This window comes from Protomyctophum bolini (genome assembly GCF_963924005.1).
Source record: "Protomyctophum bolini genome assembly, chromosome: 3".
Classification (NCBI taxonomy): domain Eukaryota; kingdom Metazoa; phylum Chordata; class Actinopteri; order Myctophiformes; family Myctophidae; genus Protomyctophum; species Protomyctophum bolini.
In genome coordinates, this window is record NC_137864.1 from 38334829 (window position 1) to 38348581 (window position 13753).

Sequence of the window (13753 nt, forward strand, 5' to 3'; positions counted from 1 at the left end):
GCCTCTAATCAATTACATTACTTTTGTATCGAGTGCCAGGCAGCCCTATGTCACATCAAATCCAACGCTGACAAGCTGGGCTGCACTATTGCATCATATGGTGTTTTCAGTGGTTTACGATAGACGACACTCTTCAACAACATATGAATGATACTAGGTTGCTATGGAGACAGATACAACCAGAAATGAAGTGAAAGTGAAAAATCCTCCTGGCATCCGCCTCACGATGCCGGATTTAGAAAAATACAATTATCTCTGATTCTTTTCCCAGATTGCATTTTTGGTCAAAACAAGCTCTGTTCAATAAAGAACCGATGATAGCGTTTACAAAATGTATTTCCGCCCCTCCAGACAGCCTTTGTTTACATCCTGGACACATTGAAGGTCCCATGGGTCAACATGCTGAGGTGTGTGTGTGTGTGTGTGTGTGTGTGTGTGTGGGTGTGTGTGTGAGAGACTGCACGTGTGTGCGTGTGTGCGTGCGTGTGAGTGTGTGCAGTGGTGGGAAAAGTATACTCAAGTTCAAATAAGTACAGTACTTAGCATGTACTCCACCACCACTGTGCATGTGTGTGTGTGTGTGTGTGTGTGCTCGCGTGTGTGCGTGCATGCGTGGGTGTGTATTTTTACCTAGAGGCACCCTGGCAGCGGAGGCATCAGGGTTGATCCAGAAGGAGAGCCAGGACAGCACCACGATGAGCAGTGTGGGGGCGTACACACCCATCAGGTAGAAACCCACCTGCCTACGCAAGGTAAAAATGACCTCAATGCACGTGTAGTATCCTATAGGAGCAGGAGAAGGGAGAGACGACACTGTTAACGGCTTGCTCTGCTTTCTCACCACAGCGTCAAACAAACACATCCCCCCAAAAAAAATTAAACATAATCTGTATTGAATAGGTCACCACTTTTGGTGAATGACAAAAGTGCATGGTCATTCTTGTTACATTCCGTTGTCGTCTGCTTTTTCGTCATCACTTTGTTTTGGTCCTGTTGGTTTTTAGTCTCGCCAGTCACTATGAGTATGAGTTGGAATAAAATATGGATATACCAAACAAACTATTCCAAGACGTGCTTGAAGAAACTTGTCAGATTCAGGCTAATCCTTTAACAAGGCTGTGGATTAAGTATTTACACTTTTTGGGGATTTATTGGTGAAAGTAGGAGATCGACATCAATTTAATCATGGTGAAGCAAGCCCAGCACAGCTCCACAACATCCACAACTGTCACACTAACATGTTACTTTTCCCAGTGGGTAATCTTATATAAACGTAACAGGATTAACAAAGTTACTTTAGAAAGTAACCACTGATAGGAAGGCTGACAAAGGCTGGGTAGCCGAAATGTTTGTCTTTTGTGACAATCATGTAGAGATATTATAAAACTCTTGCCACTGTGTGCAACCCAGTACCTTTATTAAAAACCCATTTTTGGCGGGAACCCCTTTTGGTGTTATAATTTAGCTATTGAACAATGGCAGATCTACAAGCTCATAGCGCGCTACTGAAACGGAGGCTGGTTGTGTCTCAACCAATCGCAGTGTCAGCCAACCATACCGTCCTCTTGGGCTATATGATCGATGGGATCTAAATGCAGCTACTCTTATCCCCTTGTGCAGCGCGAGAGAGAGACAACTGAGAAGAGAGAGAGAGAGAGAGAGAGACAGCTGAGAAGAGAGAGAGAGAGAGACAGCTGAGAAGAGAGAGAGAGAGACAGCTGAGAAGAGAGAGAGACAGCTGAGAAGAGAGAGAGAGAGACAGCTCTGAGAAGAGAGAGAGAGAGAGAGAGACAGCTGAGAAGAGAGAGAGAGAGAGAGAGAGAGAGAGAGAGACAGCTGAGAAGCAGTCCTGAAGCACGTTTATGTCACCACGTTACCTATTCCTCACCTCAAATGTATTCAGATACATATTTTAATATGCCGTTCAGCTTTTAAACGAGGGCGGCTGTGATGCACTGTTCGGCTGTCATCTTGCATTCCATTCAACAGAGCAGCAGCCCAGCAGTGTCTCCATAATGAATCAGGTGCGCGTTGGAGGAACGTACGTTGTGGGAATCATATATCAGCTTTCTGATGGAATCACGCAATGTGTGGGAATTCATATATTGTTCATTATATCTCCACTGTGACCACAGATATTGTCTAGGAGTATGTGACAAAACATAATAATTTCATGCCGTCAGCGTCCATATTGTGGAGACAGCCTTCGCCGAAAATAGCAGCCCGAGCAGCTCACAACACCAACGCGTTGTGCAGGAGCTTGTCCTATATGCTATTTTCTGCAAAACGCTTTCCCCAAAATAACAGAAAACAGAGAAGACCCTAGCATACAGCCCTGAGTCAATCATAAGGGGTTTAAGTGGTCAAGATGCTAAATACCTGTACTTGGTACACTAGTAGTACATGGTGTAATACATACCTGTTCCTTGGTAGTACATGCTGTATTAAATACCTGTTCCTATAGTACTTGGTAAACTATACATGCTGTGTTCCTTTGTAGTACTTGGTAAACCAGTAAGACACCCTGAGGGTGTCTCACATATGATGAGGTCAACATATGGATGAGGTGAAAATATGCAGGAATTTCAGAACAGGAAGGATAGGTGGGGTAGGATCAACATATGGAATGTCAAAACAGGTAAACTCCATATATGGAGATCTAAGGGTTTGAGGTTTGAGGTCAGATGTAGAGTTGCTGGCCGGCTATATGCAAATCTAGGTGATGATCCAGTCTTCTCCATGTATGGATATCCAGGGTTAGATGAGGTTAGTGTCGTGATCTTCATATATGGTATGGAGATGGCCATATACGGTGGCGTGACGTGTCACGAGGCGTGACCATAAATGGAGGTGTGATGTCACAAGGCGTGACCATATATGAATGGCATGATGTCATGAGGTGTGACCATATATGGAGGTGTGATGACACGAGACGTGACCATATATGTAGGCGTGACAAAAACACACCGACGGGAAATGTGTGATTTCCTTTGGTCATAACTAGTAGTACATGCTATGTTAAGTACCTGTTCCTAGGTAGTATTTGGTAAACTAGTAGTACATTGTGTATTTAATACCTGTTCCTAGGTAGTATTTGGTAAACTAGTAGTACATTGTGTATCTATCTACCTGTTCCTAGGTAGTATTTGGTAAACTAGTAGTACATTGTGTATTAAATACCTGTTCCTTGGTAGTATTTGGTAAACTAGTAGTACATTGTGTATTAAATACCTGTTCCTAGGTAGTATTTGCTAGTAGTACATTGTGTATTAATTACCTGTTCCTACGTAGGTAGTACTTGGTAAACTAGTAGTACATTGTGTATTTGTTCCTAGGTAGTATTTGGTAAACTAGTAGTACATTGTGTATTAAATACCTGTTCCTATAGGTAGTATTTGGTAAACGAGTAGTACATTGTGTATTAAATACCTGTTCCTAGGTAATATTTGGTAAACTAGTAGTACATTGTGTATTAAATACCTGTTCCTAGGCAGTATTTGGTAAACTAGTGGTACATTGTGTATTAAATACCTGTTCCTAGGTAATATTTGGTAAACTAGTGGTACATTGTGTATTAAATACCTGTTCCTAGGTGGTATTTGGTAAACTAGTGGTACATTGTGTATTAAATACCTGTTCCTAGGTAGTATTACTGTAGGTAAACTAGTAGTACATTGTGTATTAAATACCTGTTCCTTGGTAGTATTACTGTAGGTAAACTAGTAGTACATTGTGTATTAAATACCTGTTCCTTGGTAGAACTTGGTACAGTTGCCATAGATGATGTCTTCTTGTTTGATGTCAAACTGTGGAAGCTGAATCTCATCCATCTGGACTGGATCTGACTGCCAATCGAAGACCAGATCACTGGTGGTATAACCAACTACAAATATATACATAAATATACATTAATTCAATATACATTATACAGCAGGTAGTGCACAGACGAAGCAATCTGATTGGTTGAGAAGGCTCTCTACCTGTGCTCAAACAAGCATTACGGTACACCTGATCAAAAATAAAAATCAGCTGTGCTGAGTTGGAGTAGAAGCCGGTGGCTAGGCTAGCAGTTTGTCAGGAATTGCTTTTATACATCAACCCTCTCCCAATCAGCTTCCCTCCCCCGAACACAGTGGTGTTCCCATGGACTCTCGGCAAGCTGAATGCACCGCACAGGATGCACATCTATACAGAGATCCACTCCCTTCCTGATCAACGGTGGACATCCTTACAGAGATCCACTCCCCTCCTGATCAACTGTGGACATCCTTACAGAGATCCACTCCCCTCCTGATCAACTGTGGACATCCTTACAGAGATCCACTCCCCTCCTGATCAACGGTGGACATCCTTACAGAGATCCACTCCCCTCCTGATCAACGGTGGACATCCTTACAGAGATCCACTGCCCTCCTGATCAACGGTGGACATCCTTACAGAGATCCACTCCCCTCCTGATCAACTGTGGACATCCTTACAGAGATCCACTCCCCTCCTGATCAACGGTGGACATCCTTACAGAGATCCACTCCCCTCCTGATCAACTGTGGACATCCTTACAGAGATCCACTCCCCTCCTGATCAACTGTGGACATCCTTACAGAGATCCACTCCCCTCCTGATCAACTGTGGACATCCATACAGAGATCCACTCCCCTCCTGATCAACTGTGGACATCCTTACAGAGATCCACTCCCCTCCTGATCAACTGTGGACATCCATACAGATATCCACTCCCCTCCTGATCAACTGTGGACATCCTTACAGAGATCCACTCCCCTCCTGATCAACGGTGGACATCCTTACAGAGATCCACTCCCCTCCTGATCAACTGTGGACATTCTTACAGAGATCCACTCCCCTCCTGATCAACGGTGGACATCCATACAGATATCCACTCCCCTCCTGATCAACGGTGGACATGGAATGTGACAAAAACAAACAAACAAACCAAAAAGACATATCCATGAATTAAAGTCTCCATGGGGTGAGTAATAATTTGAACTACTCTTTAAGACAGAGCAGAATCTGTCTAGAGAGATGACTGAGGGGTGGACTTGCAAAACGCACACAGGGACACATGGTAAACATGGTGAGAACGGCAACTTTATCACCTCAAGACAGCTGAGAAAATCCCAGATGTCAGAGACGACCCTGAAATCCTTCTACATGCTACAACACTTACCTCACTGATTCTTAAAGTGAGATACAGGGACCCTCTTGAGAATCCCGGGTATTGTAATTGCATAGCAGACGTGAAGTCAATCACTCCCCATGCCAGCTTTGACAGCATGATACAACCGGTTCTGGAAACGGTTCCAGATTCCTGGTTCCTCAGTGTTGGATCCAATTCCTCCGATTCCGGATCCCGACCCTAATTTCTGACAGGGGCCATCACTGTCTAGTTATTGGCTCCACCCCCCAGGGTTGTGAGCAACCACCACAAGCCATGCTGGCTTCTGGTGGAAATGTTTGTCAAAATATTTTTTTTGCCACAAAATGAGCATGAGAATAATATGACCAGGAACAGAGCTACACTGAGAGTTAACAAGGGGGCCTCGGCTGCACACAAATGTACCTCATTATATAGACCTACATCTGTCTAGATGCTAAATTATTTGCCGGGACACATATTCCACACACTCCCCATTGCTGCTAAAGAGGTATTACCAATACCTGTCTGTCTTACCTGTATTTTTGTCAATTCCATTCTTTATCCTCTTTTTTAAGACAAAATATTTTAAATAACTTATCAGCACTATTATCAACATGATGCCATGATGCCGTTCTCTTGTAAGTGTTAGTTGGTTACACACACACGCACGCACGCACGCACGCACATGCGCACGCACGCACGCACACATACACACACACAAACAAACACACATATTTCACTGCTTGTACCTGCCTGAGAGAGTGTACAAATACACCCTCTTGATTCTTGAAATCTCGAACCAGTGCACCGGCCCGGGTTGTGCCGCGCGCACAGCCCTGTCACGCGCGAGTAGAAGAAGAAGCCTCCTTTTGGATCTGAGCTGGATCTCAAACAGTTTCCCATGGGCACACAGCGCTGTATAAGACTGCAGTTCTCCTCCATAACCTTTGATGTTTGAACTCTTTTGACCCTCTGTACTTAGTCAATTGGACCCGAGTTGGCTCTGTACTTGGTCTGCTCCGTGTTTTCCCCTCTATGCCAAACGTCTTTGCCGAAAACACCCGATCTACAAGCTCACAAGGCGTGGCGCTGCAACCCGTTGTGAGCTTATAGATTGGCTCTTTTCGGAGAATGCTACTCGCAGGTTAGATGTTGCTGTTCAAAGTCGTTCAAATCCAGTCTATTCTGCTTAAAGTCATGACTGTGTGACACATTCTGTATTTTAGCTACAGTGTATGTATATAGCTTTTATTTTCCTGCAGCACTTTGTTGAGTTTTAAATGTGCTATAAAGTGGATTGGATTGGATTCATTCATTCATTCACTTGATAGTTATCAAATATAACATTTGTTTATTTGGTCATTATATATGTTTTAATTTACACAGTATGACTTTAAGCTGAAATGTAGGCGTATAATATATGGCCCAAAACAGGATTCATTAATAAGACTCGTTTGACTGGTGAGTGAGTGAGGGATGGAGGGAGGGAGGGGCCGCCTGTGTGGGTGTGTGCTGATGCAGCACAATGCTACTTCATGTTAGGTCTGATTAGAATTAATCATCATCAGGAGTGTGTGTGATGACATCAATACTTGTTGATTCCTGTAATCGCATTACACACCCCGTTGCATGTGCGGTGTCAATATGAGCACGTGTGTGTGTGTGTGTGTGTGTGTGTGTGTGTGTGTGTGTGTGGTGTGTGTGGTGTGTGTGGTGTGTACTCACAGCTCTCCAGTTGCATTTTACAGTGCTGTGTGTCCATGGGAAACAGTTGGAGATCCAGAGGACATGATAAGGTCACTGAAAGCCTGCACTCTCACACACACGCATGCATACACACACATGCACGCACACGCACACACACAAAACTCACATGCACACACAAACACATGCAGTACAGTGCCAAATACAACAACAACGATACACAGATGTGTACACGATCATACGAGCAGTGCCAAATATCACCACAATAACAATTACACACACAGATGTGCACACGTGCGCACAGTGAGAAATACCACAACAGCAAAAACAACAACAGCAACAGCACACATGAGAACCGCACACAAGCGCGCGCACACACACACACACACACACACACACACACAGACACACACACACACACACACACACACACACACACACACACACACACACACACACACACACACACACACACAATGATTTAATTAGAAGACAGACAGTGATACATTACAGAAACAACTCTGACACTTTAACTTTTATTTATTTTCGTTTTAACCTTGAAAATGTGCATGTCTGGGGGGGTTAAATAAGGCTTGTTTTCACCAAAAGCGCAATTTTGGAAAATAAATCAGGGATAGATGCATTTTTATGAATCCTTTAGCATTGGATCGGACTGGCTGGAGTTTGTTTGGATCACTTTTTTTTCCTTTCTTTCTATTTACCAAACTCAGCTATATGGTACTATATATGGTACTATGGTCTATTTACCAAACTTCAATTTGTCACTTTGACCTATGACCTCTAACCTTTAGATATCCCACCATTTTGAATTATATGAAATACTGTTAAAATCTGTCTCCTCCTGGGATTTTTGCACAATGTGCACAACACTTTCTACACCTTGGACCAATATCTAAATAAAAGGTTTTGAGATCAGCCATTGAAAATTGCATTTTTTTATGACATTTTGCACTATGGTCATTACAAATATAACTGAAGTCAATCTTACTTGTATTGGCCAAACGGGGGACGCTATAAATCGTTTGAAAATGCAAACTTTGAAGAGGCATAAGTCATGCCTAATTTGGCCTAAAGCCATGAAACTTGCTTACACATGTGCCTTAACTCATGAGGAACACATATGTCTCTTTGATCAGTAAACTCCACCATTATATGTTCCACCATTTTGAGCAGTTTGAAAAACACTCAAACCTGTTTGAATTTGCGTGGAACGTTCTACAATTGAAACAATCAATGGACCTCAGTCAGTTACGTGTCTGCCTCTCAGTTTGAAGGTCCCTGGTTTGAACCTTATACCTCATGCAGGCTTAATTTAAATTGCATTGCACATAACATGGCTGTATTCATTAATACATTCATTATTTCTTCTTATTGCTTAGTGCATTCCCCTGAATGCTGTAAATACATGTAGATGCCAATATTTTGTACTTTTACTCAAATACATTTAGAATTTTACTACAGTAAAATTGCAGTATTGACACTTTCACTCAAGTAAGAATTATGAGTACTTTTTCAACCATTGATTTTACCTCATGCTAATTAAGACGTCACCGTTCTTGAATATGAAGAGCAGGATGTTGTCTTGTGTGACATCGTGGAAGTTTGCAGTTTTCTCGTTGGCGAAGAACAGGTCGGGTTTCCACAGACACTGGAACATCTTGGGGTCCACAGTCAACGCTTCGGCCTTAAAGTCTGTAGGGAGACGCAGGCGAGGGTCGTTCCACCTCTGACGCAGAAATATGTTCACTCTGTAGTCCTGCGGACAGACAGACAGACAGACAGACAGAGTGTTATTCAAATCTGGAGTGTTCAGTAAGTCAAACAGTGTATACAAATTGGCCCAATTTATAATAATTGATTTTGCTGGATAGTGTGTGTGCACGTGCAAGCATGTTTGTGTGTGTGTCTGTGTGTACGTGCCCATGTTTGTGTGTGCGTTTGTGTACTTTGTGTGTACTCTGCATGTGTACTTTGTGTGTGTACATTGTGTGTGTGTGTGTGTGTGTGTGTGTGTGTGTGTGCGTGCGTGCGTGCGTGCGTGCGTGCGTGCGTGCGTGCGTGCGTGCGTGCGTGCGTGCGTGCGTGCGTGCGTGCGTGCGTGCGTGCGTGCAAAAACTCACCATGGATGTCTCCTGGATGGAACCAAAGCTGTTAATAAAGATGTTTACCTTGGACTCCACTGGAATACCTGAAACACACACACACATGTACACACACACACACACACACACACACACACACACACACACACACACACACAATTTAACAGTGCATTGATGTCCACATAAAGGAGAGCACACAAGGACACAGCGGGTAATAGAGTGCAGTAAGGTTACATTCACATTCATGAAACAAGAAGCATACAGTATGACTCAGTACTCTGTCTCTGAGCCCCATAATGTCAGAGACAGAGTAGAGCTAGGTGGAGCTTAGCACAGTCAAGATTGCCTAGATGGTAGGTCGACTGTGGATACAACAAACATAACATCCAGACTGGTGCACCATTGCCCCAAGCAGCTGCAGTGATAGCTACTTCATGACAATGGAGGGCTACAGCTACTGTATATATGGACCATGGACAAGCAGCTACAGTTACCATGGACAGCAGCTATAGTTACTTCAGGACCATTGACAGCAGCTACAGTTACATCAGCACCATGGACAGCAGCTACAGTTACATCAGCACCATGGACAGCAGCTACAGTTACTTCAGCACCATGGACAGCAGCTACAGTTACATCAGCACCATGGACAGCATCTATAGTTACTTCAGCACCATGGACAGCAGCTATAGTTACTTCAGGACCATGGACAGCAGCTACTGTAGGACCACTACCAGTTGACCTGTAGTAAGTCTCATGGTCGGGGGGGTAGGACCAAGTCTCATGGGATTTGGGATTTGTTTATAAACATTTTGGTATTTGTTTATAAACATTTGTGATTTGTTAATAAACATTTGTGATTTGTTTATAAACATTTGTGATTTGTTTATAAACATTTTGGGATTTGTTTATAAACATTTGGGATTTGTTTACAAACATTTGGGATTTGTTTATAAACATTTGGGATTTGTAAGTCTCATGGGGGGGGGGGTAGGACCTGCTACAGTTACCTCAGCACCATGGACAGCAGCTACAGTTACTTCAGCACCATGGACAGCAGCTACAGTTACCTCAGCACCATGGACAGCAGCTACAGTTACCTCAGCACCATGGACAGCAGCTTTAGTTACCTCAGCACCATGGACAGCAGCTACAGTTACCTCAGCACCAATGGACAGCAGACGCTATGTGGGAGAGGTTGCTATTTCCTTGGCCATGAAGCCACACACACACACACACACACTGTTATTGCTGTATAACACACCACATCTCCCTACACTCAGTCTGTTATTGCTGTATAACACACCACCTCTCCCTACACTCAGTCTGTTATTGCTGTATAACACACCACCTCTCCCTACACTCAGTCTGTTATTGCTGTATAACACACCACCTCTCCCTACACTCAGTCTGTTATTGCTGTATAACACACCACCTCTCCCTACACTCCGCTGGCATGATGGAAAAAATGGAAACTCGGAGGAAGCTGATGACATATCTCTGAAATGATAGTGAATGCCACATTGTTGCATTTGTTCACACATAGCTGTGTTATGAGGATGTACAATGGGACATTACTGGAAATCAAACCCGTTTACTATATAATTGTGTGTGCGTGCGTGCAGGTGTGTGTGTGTGTGTGTGTGTGTGTGTGTGTGTGTGTGTGTGTGTGTGTGTGTGTGCACGTGTGCATGTGTGCACGGGTGTGTGTGTGCGCGCACGTGTGCGTGCGTGCGTGTGTGTGCATGCGTGTGTGTGTGTGTGTGTGTGCGTGCGTGTTCTTCTTGGACAGTAGTTCCAGTGCACGACATATGGTTGTATCGTAGCTTGCAGCACGTCATGCCCAGTAAATCAAGCACACACACCTCCTGCTCTCTCTCTCTCCCCTCCCTATCTCTCTCTATCTCTCCCCCCTTCCCCTCTCTCCCTCTCTCTCCCTATCTCTCTATCTCTCTCTTCCTCCCCCCCTGTCTCTCTCCCTATCTCTCTATCTCTCTCTCTCCCTCCCCCCCTGTCTCTCTCCCTCTCCCACTCTCTCTCCCCTCCCCTCCCCCTCCCTCTCTCTCTTTCTCCCCCCCCTGTCTCTCTCTCTCTCTCTCTCTCTCTCTCTCTCTCTCTCTCTCTCTCTCTCTCTCTCTCTCTCTCTCTCTCTCTCTCTCTCTCTCTCTCTCTCTCTCTCTCTCTCTCCCTATCTATTACTATATGTCTCTGAGTGTATATTGCACTTTCACTCACTGTCACGTTAACACATGACATCACCACGACTGACGAGATCACGCAATCAAGTGCAACCAACTACTGGTTGCCCAGGGGGGATTGTGACAGTGGAGCATTGTGTCCTTTACCTTTAAAGTTGGGTCTTATCCGAGCATCGTAGCTCATCATCAGGCGTTGGATGATGTTGGAGGTGGAGTTGGAGGTGTGGGCTCTGGCCATCTCTTCAGGGGGCAAGTCACTGAGCAGAGAAAACATAAGGCCCTCAATCGTCTCTGTTGGGTGAAATCGTCGTAGCTCCTAAACAGTGTGTCCAAAACAAGCTCACAACGTGTAGATATAGATCGGCTAGTAGAACTATTTTAAAATGATTTTCAAAATAGTAAAAAATGGCAAAAAGTATAAAGTAGGCCTACTAAGATTTGATATTTAGTCGACTGAGACTATATAGACTAAAAGACAAAATTATTTCAGATGCCTAAAATAGGACTACAACTAAATGGTGTGATATTCAAAAGACTAAAGGACTAAATCAGGATTTGGTTTGTCATCCAACAATCACCATCCCCTGAGACCCCAGACCACTGTCCTGACTCAAAGGCAACGGCAGGATCTTTCACGGTGAAAAGACAGCAATGCACAGCGTGCAGGGAAACCAGCACAGCCCACATCCTTTCCATTCATAGAGTGGCTCCTGGATGAATTGCAATGCCCCGATGCATCACGGTGATGGATTACGCTGACCATAGCAACCAGTTCAGCTCTGAGACGTGTTCTATAATCACCAGGCTTTAACCCATTCTGACCTGAGATCAGATTCATACGAGGTTTCTACTGGACACACACTGGTCTGATTAACCCATTCTGACCTGAGATCAGATTCTAAAAATGTCAGTCGTTGATTTGATTTTTCAAAAATAGCAGACCTACAAGCTCGTAGCGCGCCACTCGGTGGCGCGCTATGAGCTTGTAGATCTGCTATTCTTTCAATAGCTAAAGCACAACATGATGCTAACACCAAAATGGGTTCCCGTTCAGAATGGGTTAAGAGGTTTTTACTCAACAATGACATTCTACGTGCACGAGCTTACAGGATAGGAGCTAGAAGACCTGGCCATGTTGTAGGATTTTATGCTGACAATAGGGAAATTAATAATAAAATAAATACTGTTGGTGTTGGCTTTATCCATTTGATTAAAAGATCTACCAATTTCAAAGGCCCTAAAGCATCTGTACACAAACGAACGCACGCACGCACAAATGCACGCACGCACGCACACACGCACGCGCGCGCACGCACGCACACACGTGTGGCAATTAACCAGCTGTATCCAACAATAACTGACAATAAACCAGCTGTATGTGTACTGGGTCATCTAAGCTGCCCTTGAGATGTAGTGGAGTATAACATTGAAATACTCAAGTGAAGTTTTACCAAAAAATAATATTGTAAGTACTTAGTTATACTTTCCACCAACAGATGGTATCATCAGCCTGGACATTAAAATAACCATTACAGTCAGAGTCATAGTTATCATGGCCCTTTAGACAGACAGGTCAACCGACACAGCTGTCCTTATTATACCTCTGATTTATACAAGCATGCCAGTGTTGCAAACCCGAAATAGCAGATCTAAGCTCACAATGTGATGCGCTGCAATGCACAGTGCGCGTGTATTTTGTGGCGTGCAACACCCATGCACTACTATTATGACTCAGGCAATACAGCCCCTCTGGCTAGCAGGGCAGAGACAAAGAATGACGGTCCATGTTCATATCGCTGCAGTCAGGTGGAAACCATTATGTCCAAAGCTGTTACCTTTCAGGAAATGGAAGAAAGAAGCTGTGTTCCAATTAGGGATGGAGCTCGATAACCGGTCCGATACCCGAAACAATCTGATAACAAGCTTATTGAGTACCCGTTATCAATAAGCTTCATTTGGCTTTATCAAGCCCATGCATGACGTCATGTTTAAACAACCAAGACAAGAGACGGTCACGGAATAAATGTAATCATCCATGCTGGCACATACAAGTCTAAAAGTTTATTGATACTTGCCAACTAGCGCTGTCAGGGTAAACAAAATTACACTTTTTAAAGTGTCCGTTTAAAGTTTCTTTACATTTTATTGGCAAAAAGGTCAATTGCCTTCCGTCTGTTAGAAAAGTACCTCTAGTAAAAGATACTGGTTCTGTTCAGAATATATTGTCTCCCGTCTTTTCACAAAATAATAGAAAATGCTCGATAGTGAGCTCGATAAGAACCTGACTCGATAAGCCTGATCGATAAGGTGCTTGTTATCCTTATAATAATTCAGCGAATCTCTGAATGTCTGAATGAATGTGTGTCACTGACAGCGAATTATCTCATCATTAACTGCACGAATCACTCCCACTTTTCACACAGGCATGGACCATAATCATATGGAGGTCTTAACGGAGCCCTTTTTCCCATTTGACACATTAATGATTAATAATGAATTTATTAGTGAATTAACCTCGCACCTACGTCCCTTAGCGACACCTGCATCACAGGCCACCGTTATCACCGTTACCC

The 13753-nt window shown here is 43.7% G+C and overlaps 1 protein-coding gene across 1 annotated transcript in view; it reads right to left on the minus strand.

Moving 5' to 3' along the window:
- The window catches only part of LOC308312411 (glycine receptor subunit beta-like), a gene marked incomplete at both ends in the record, with an annotated part of 66202 nt that overhangs the window by 12471 nt on the left and 39978 nt on the right, over nucleotides 1–13753 (minus strand). The window contains 6 exons of the mRNA XM_080759017.1: nucleotides 631–783; nucleotides 3746–3883; nucleotides 6881–6963; nucleotides 8410–8636; nucleotides 9001–9068; nucleotides 11328–11437. Coding sequence (XP_080615143.1) covers nucleotides 631–783; nucleotides 3746–3883; nucleotides 6881–6963; nucleotides 8410–8636; nucleotides 9001–9068; nucleotides 11328–11437 — 779 coding nt within the window. The remainder of the gene's footprint in view (nucleotides 1–630; nucleotides 784–3745; nucleotides 3884–6880; nucleotides 6964–8409; nucleotides 8637–9000; nucleotides 9069–11327; nucleotides 11438–13753) is intronic.